The 7,500-nt window shown below is 42.4% G+C and overlaps 2 protein-coding genes across 3 annotated transcripts in view; one reads left to right on the top strand and one right to left on the bottom strand.

Annotated features, from left to right (window-relative positions):
* The first annotated feature begins 2,357 nt into the window (after nt 1–2,357).
* Nucleotides 2,358–7,298, top strand: LOC134190093 (probable serine/threonine-protein kinase drkB). 2 transcript variants are annotated; one of them, XM_062658519.1, is made up of 2 exons: nt 2,358–3,151; nt 7,193–7,298. In XM_062658519.1, exons 1-2 carry the CDS (start codon nt 2,451–2,453, stop codon nt 7,206–7,208), a joined length of 717 nt encoding a protein of 238 aa, XP_062514503.1. In that variant the 5' UTR covers nt 2,358–2,450; the 3' UTR covers nt 7,209–7,298. The 2 variants fall into 2 exon arrangements, with proteins under 2 accessions (XP_062514503.1, XP_062514502.1); XM_062658518.1 differs by lacking the exon at nt 7,193–7,298 and adding an exon at nt 3,255–3,632.
* Nucleotides 3,566–7,500, bottom strand: part of LOC134190091 (putative methyltransferase NSUN7) — a 6,180-nt gene continuing 2,245 nt past the window's right edge. Inside the window, exons 3-10 of the mRNA XM_062658516.1 lie at nt 7,201–7,500; nt 6,740–6,944; nt 6,541–6,681; nt 6,036–6,143; nt 4,842–5,057; nt 4,656–4,736; nt 4,533–4,600; nt 3,566–3,928 (exon numbers count right to left, since the gene is read on the bottom strand). The exon at nt 7,201–7,500 is cut by the window's right edge and continues 192 nt beyond it. Coding sequence (XP_062514500.1) covers nt 3,650–3,928; nt 4,533–4,600; nt 4,656–4,736; nt 4,842–5,057; nt 6,036–6,143; nt 6,541–6,681; nt 6,740–6,944; nt 7,201–7,500 — 1,398 coding nt within the window. The 3' untranslated portion in view covers nt 3,566–3,649. The remainder of the gene's footprint in view (nt 3,929–4,532; nt 4,601–4,655; nt 4,737–4,841; nt 5,058–6,035; nt 6,144–6,540; nt 6,682–6,739; nt 6,945–7,200) is intronic.

The following is a 7,500-nucleotide window of genomic DNA, read 5'->3' as shown; positions in this document are numbered from 1 at the left end:
ATGATACAACGTGGACGTACGACCCTCACTTCGATACTTGGAAGGCACACAGATCTGCATCCCCTCAACCGCAAGCGACTGTTTATCACACACTGGTGACTCTGTGCCAGAGACGAGTACTGCTCTTTGGAGGTTTTGCGCATTCGCCCTCAAGCTACTCTCAATGCAGCAACGAAACGTGGAGCTTTGATACAAACCTGAAAGAGTGGAGACAAATTGAAACAAAGATTCATCCTCGTCATAATGACGAGTACGTTACTCCTCGATGCAGACATGCTGCTGCTGTTTTACGTTATGATAATAGCTCGTGCAGTTGCAAGGACTCGCTCGTCATTTACGGTGGATTTGAGAAGAGGTCCTACACTTGGATTTCGGACTCTCGAGAGAATCTGGACGATCTTTGGCAGCTCGTTTGTAAAGACGAAAATTCGCACGTCTACGAATGGAGAAAACTTTCTTCATCTCATCACGTCAAACCAAAACTGCAATATCCTAGTGCCGTTTCCGCCTTCCAAAATACGGAAATGTTTCTTTTAGGACAAACTGAGCAAATTAGATCTAGTCATTATTGGGAAGTATGGTCTTATGATGTGGTCGACGAAGTTTGGAGTAAAGTTGGGAATACGAGCAAACAATCGTCTGTTCCTGGACAAGGAGTTTACGTTACGGATGACATTCAGTCATATCACTTTCTTATTTCATGTTGTTCTGAACCTCTCACAGCCTTTGATGTAATGACTAGAAAATGGTTTACTCCCACAATAATTTCAAACAGGAAAGGGCCCGCTTTCTTGTCTGGTGCGGTCAGTAGAATTAATGAAAACGTTTTACTTTTGGGTGGAAGTCCGTGGTTTCTTGGATACAATTATAACTTTAACATCATGTGGGAACTTTCTATATCATCTGCTCGTGTCTGGGATTGGTTAGCAAAGCCAGCCGCTGCAAACACAAGAAATCCTTTAGCGGGATTATCATGGATGGTGAGCGGAATGGTTCTGAAGCAGAAACACGTTCTAGTCTTTGGTGAAAGTCCATTTCTGAACAACAATCAGCGAACTTCATTAAACCTATTACACATATTAGATTTAAAATCGTTGTCATGGTCGATTGATACTTCGGAAAAGCGACCTCCTTTCAAATTTGGTGCCGTTTCTTCTGTACTTTACGACTCGGTATTTGTTGTTTACGGCGGACTAATGCCAGCTCAATTGCAAAATTTAACAAAATTTATTTCTCTCTCTCATGAAATTTGGGGTTATTATAGTGAAGTTAGAAGTTGGGTAAAATACTCGATAAAAAGAAGACGTCCTTCTCCAAGAATGTCATGCTCTTGTACTACAACACACAATCAGATGATTATCTATGGAGGTTTGACCGCGAACACAAAAAACATACTTGAAGGCAGCATTACCACATTCCTCCACGATCTATGGAGCTTTACATTACCTCAGCAAAATGCTGCTATACGAAACTTATCAAAAGACGAACACAATTCAGAGTGGCGTTTACTCGACGATTCTGGTCCCTCACAATCTGCCGGAACGTCTTTAGTTGCCATTGAAAATACACTAATTCTTTATGGAGGAGCCAGCGTTAATGAGAGTACAGTGCAAATTTCTTTTCATTATGAATTAAACATTCCATTTACAATATTTGCAAACTGCACGAGTAACGTTTGGGAATACGACCTGACGAACGGTAGTGGATGGAAAGAAGTGAAGTATTCAGGGTTAGGTCCCGGACGTCGTTGTCTTCACGAAAGCCTGAGATATGGTAATCACATGTTGGTATTTGGAGGCTGTCACAATCACGTGATCTGGCAACAGAATATTGAAGTCAAACTTGGTTGTCCTGTTGATCCAATAACTAGCGGCATGTGGATTTACGATCCTTCTAAAAGGTTCTGGTTGCGATTAAGTCAGTATCCATTTGTACAACAGAACGGTATATTCGCTTCTTCTCTGATATGGAGAAACTGGATACTGGCGTTTGGTGGTGTGAGACCTTGGGCGATGAAAGATGGGATTATAGCTAGGAACTCGATAGGACTTTCTGTGTACAGGCCAAACTGCCCAGCAGGATTTATAAGCAGTGACATACGCAAGTACATGTGTTCAGAGTGCCCGTTCGGTTCCTATTCCCCAGCAACCAACTTCACTTGCTTGCGATGTTCGACAGGTCTCAATACATCACACAAGGCTGCAACCGACACAACCGACTGCAATCGCTGTTTATTCAATCATTGTGTTCACGGTAGTTGTACGGTCACATTACAAGGTCCCGCGTTTGATTGCGTTTGTCAGTTTGGCTTTACAAAAGATGGAAACGGACTGTGCACTGTGGCCACTTACTATATTGCAGCAGCCGGATCGGTGGCAGGAGTCGCACTTATCGTACTGCTCGTCGTGCTTGCAGTCAAAGCGAGAAGAGCAAGAAAACGGCACAACGTGATGCTGCAAGACAAAGATCGCGAGTTGGTAGAGATGACAAACAGTTTCAACATTGACTCGAGAGAAGTGAGATTGCGTGCGCGAATTGACAAAAGCGCTCCCGGCGGATTCGGAGAAGTTTACAGAGCAGAGTACAGAGAAATGACGGTGGCCGTCAAGAAGCTACAAGGAATACATCAACATCTCGATCGCATCGCCTTGGAGTTCGAGAGAGAGATCGAAGTGATGAGAACGATCAGACATCCCAACATTGTTCTGTTTCTCGGTGGAGGTCGTTTCCATGACGACGGCTGTCCGTTCCTAGTTGTGGAGTACATGTCTAGAGGATCGCTGACGACCATACTTGCAGACAGAGACATAAAGCTGGAAGAAAGTCTCAAGATGAGATTTGCAGTAGATGCTGCCAAAGGAATGAGATTCTTGCACAGTCAACGACCACCTCGCATTCATCGTGACCTCAAGAGTGCCAATTTGCTCGTCAGCACTAAATGGGTGGTCAAAGTGGCCGATTTTGGAGCCGCTCGACTCGTTCGAGACGAAGGAATCAGTCAAGAAGCTGTAAGAGGAGCGGGACCGCTCAATATGACCGCTCCGCTTCTTCATGCAGACTATCACTTATCGTCAGGAGTCGGAACACCAATGTGGAGCGCTCCGGAGATACTGAGCAGTCACAGATACGGAACACCCGCGGACGTCTACAGGTAAGACACGAGCCCGACTAACTACACAAACACCTGTAATCGTCGTTATTTTTATTGTTCCTAATAATGATAATTTTTGCACGTCTTTGTGTCGCTTTTATAGTTTTGGCATTGTGATGTGGGAGATTAGGGTACGAAAACTTCCTTATGACGACCGTTCGTTTAACTCCATTCTTGACTTGAAAGCTGCTGTTTTGGGTAGAATGAGACCGACCGTATCGGAGAACGGTGACGACCACTACGTCCAGCTAATGTGTGACTGTTGGGCAGAAAGGTCACTAGGAAGACCTACGTTTTGTCAAGTCGTCGCTAGTCTGGAAGATATCAGCGAATTGTGTGTTTTCTAACTCCAAAAAATCAGTTTTGTGTTTTAGGACTTAGGAACACGCGTGATGTAAACTCGAGTGGTCAAAGTAGATAAAATGATTTGTGATCATGTTTTTGATCGACTGTTCTCGAGCAAACAGATTTGTGTATTTCAGTCACATCTCTACTTGTCTACATGCGAAATGGTCTATCATGTAACTTGCGCTCGTATTGACTCTGCAGTCTAGCTGTTGTCAGTGCAAAACGGCTCTTTGCCGAAGCAGTGAGTTTCGTAAGAGATGACGATGGTTTTCTCTTAATACGACCTTTTACTTTCTTGGTTGTTTTCTTTTCATCCGGGTTCTGCTCCTTGTCGGTAGACTGCAAGTAGTCGAGATCACTAATTAGACCCTTTGCAACAGCACGACGTAGAACTTCACGGGCAGGAGTTGGAGCTCGACTGCTCATTGCCTATAGAAACATGAGAATTATGAAAGAAAAATAGACAAGTGTTCTAACTGTTATCATGTATAAAACTGTATATCATATATGACGAGTTGAGACAGTAAATGATCGTACATAATTCCATTGTAAAGCATACCATTGGTAAGCATAGGAATTTGTGGAGGTTTGGGAAGTCATACACGTATTCAAGACCGAACATTGGTAGTAATGGGAAGAGGCAAGAAATTTATTGGTACCATGGCCCTTTTGGCCTTCATGGTTTCTATGCCTATGTATTGTAAACATCAGTTTTCTATCTTAACACAGGTCTACTAGTGGTTTGATCACTTTTTATCTATGCACTTAGAAGTATGTTTCTTGATTCCAATAACGCTCATTATAATATCACCTTTCTTAAAGAACTTTTTTGTGCATGGAACAACTTGTGCTATTTTGGGTGGCTGCATCACATCACACAATTATATTCTACACAAATTCAAAATCGGACAATTTCATTCCCCACAAATGAATTATTTCGAGATATACTATAATCTGCTACTCAGTCTTTCTCTTTCTGATGGACCAAAGCCAAATGAATGACCGTCGACAGTAAGGTAAGACATCAACTTACAATTCTCTGTAAAATTGCCAGAAAGCAACCATCGCCAGCAGATGACGGTTGAACCTTTAAGTAACAATCTAGACAGATAGCATCTCATAGAAAGAGACTGCAGCAACTAAAGCATTTTAATACCTGGCACAGGAGATGATGCTGACAATCTGCTGAAGTCAAGCAATGGTACTTTGAGAGAGTTTTCACTTTTGAAACTAGGTGCTAAAACAGATGACAAATCATGCACACGTACACACACACACACACACACACACACACACACACACACACACACACACACACACACACACACACACACACACACACTTTTTGCTTGCTTTGTGATAAGACTTGGTTTCATGGTGTATGCCAAGTCAGGTGTGTACAGCTGGAAGTGTTTTATGTGCTCTCTCTTGTCTGGAATAGCATCATTTCTCTCTGAGCAATACTGGCGGCAAGTTTCCATAGCAGATTCAACTACAGCTTCATTTTCAGCATAGTGCTTTGACCGAGTGCAGTACACAACAGCCTGAACTTGCTGGACTAAAACACAAAGAAAGGCTATCAAGCAGTTATCATGAAAGTGCGCATGCACACGCACACACAACACACACACACACACACACACACACACACACACACACACACACACACACACACACACACACAGTACTCTAAACATCTACTAGGTATCTGGTCACGCCACCCGACACGAGGAGCTGCCACGTCAGCGACCACGCCACCCTCATATACTGAGAAACAAAGGTAAAAAGTCCAAAGTTCAAGAGCAATAGATGTAACGTTCATAATAAACTACAGTTCCTTCCTGTCTCTTCTCCTGCCACGCTGCCGCCGCCGTCAGTCAGCCATGCTCTCACCTTCACTATCCTTCCATATCCTGTCTTTATTAGCCATCTATGCTCTTGTCTACACTATCCATCCATGCTCCTGTCTTCGTCAGCCATCGCAAAATAATTCAGCCATCCACTCTCAATATTGTATACCACCAATGTCGATCAAATATTATTGCTTAGATCTCTGAACCATCACTGTTGTTCTATGTGCAAAATGAGATAGCAACTGAAAGGGATGCAATTTCTCTGCAGTTGTACAGAAGAGGTTTGATGTAAGTGACACCATCAAACCAACGTCCCGGACTCATGATCAAAACTGGTCCCTTTCTGTAGTGGTCCTTATGTGTGCCTAGCTCCTCACTGATCGTATCTGGGCATCCAATAGGTGGTTAGAGTTAGAGGAGACCGGATGAAGACAAACAGCAACAGAGCACAACCTACTCTGGACGCTGCCATGCCATATCCAACACACACACCCACCCACCCACCCACCCACCCACCCACACACACACACACACACACACACACACACACACACACACACACACACACACACACCACACACACACACACACACACACACACACACACACACACACACACACACACACACACACACACATGCACACACACATACACACACATGCTTGATCATTGGCAAACTTACACATAAGTGCATGAGTCAGAAGACTCTTTTGTTCCGCTGAGAAAGTCGGAATCCTTGGATCGATAGCTTTAGCATCAATGTCATCAGGCAAAGAAACAAGCTGTTCATCTTCACAATAAAAGAAATAAAATATTGTTTCTATACCTCAATTACTTGTGTGTATGTAACACATAAATCACCATAGTACCCTACCACATATTCTTTTAATTTTGTGTTTACCATGAGGTACCATAAGCAAATTTGTAACTCTAATCCTAACCCTAGCACTACGTAACTCTACAGATTACCCAAACAATCCACAGAATTGTTGCACAAAGTAGTGATTGCACCAAACAACCCATGAATTTGTTATATCCATAGTTTGCACACAACATAGCAAATAGAAAGTTATGTGCATGAAACATGCTGACATTTTAAGAATGTTGCTATCCTAATTGTACAGCACTTTAATTACTTCCTATCTGCTTTATTATTAAAAATTTGTGAGTTATGGGTAGTAGCCTACCTCCTTGAATCATGACATAGTCAGCATGGTTGATGACAGTGGAATTGGTGCATGGAGGAACGATGATAATCGCTGTCACTTGCTCAAACCGAGAATCATCAGGATAAACTTCAGTAAAGCATTCAGACAGCAAGACAACATCTGTAGACCAATACATGTCATACAAGTGCATCTAACAATGATGACGTTGGTGACTGACTAGAGACTCCTTGATGTTTCATTTTGTCTTCCAGTTTGAATATTTGATCTGGAAGAGCTTCGAATGCATAAATGCAGCCGGTGTTGTTCATCAGTGCAGCTAGCCTGCAAACAATGTTTCCATTGCCAACACATGTGATAATTACTTTTGCACCTTGACCAATCAGTGGACCAATCGATTCAGCAACCATTGATTCCACTTTGTCCTAAAAACAAGCTCCCATAGTACAACCAGAAGACTATTTGTTTGCTTTCATTAACAACAGTTATATCAGAGTTAATTTAATCATATAAATCTGTTTGTCTGTTAACTGTCATCCACATGTCGGCCTGTCTGCTGGTCAGTTTATTGTATGAATCCGCTTACCCTCTAGTTATATATATATATATATATATAATTTATATAATTAAATTAAAACTTTCTAAATATGGTAACTAAATCAATGCATTATAGCTTCCCACCTCAATAACAAGCTTTCCTTCTTTGACTGCTTGGCAGTGGTACAATGCAGCCTTTGATTGTGAAGAAAACATTAAGGTGTCTGGACAAAGTGGATCAAACATAAACGTGCTTGTGCTATATGGCACATCTTGTGAGTCATTCTCCATAAGCCAACATCCCTCCTGCAATTCTCTCACTATGCTTTCCTTGTTTGTTTTTAGCATGTTGATACGAACGCACAATGGTCGCAGCTGAGATGAACGAACAATGTTCCTTTCCTCTTCAGGCAATAACCCTGTCATGTCACGACTGTCTGCTGC

Source organism: Corticium candelabrum, chromosome 14 (assembly GCF_963422355.1).
Source record: "Corticium candelabrum chromosome 14, ooCorCand1.1, whole genome shotgun sequence".
In the NCBI taxonomy this organism is placed as follows: Eukaryota; Metazoa; Porifera; class Homoscleromorpha; order Homosclerophorida; family Plakinidae; genus Corticium; species Corticium candelabrum.
The sequence above is the reverse complement of the archived record's forward strand: the minus strand, read 5'-3'. Positions and strand labels throughout refer to the sequence as shown.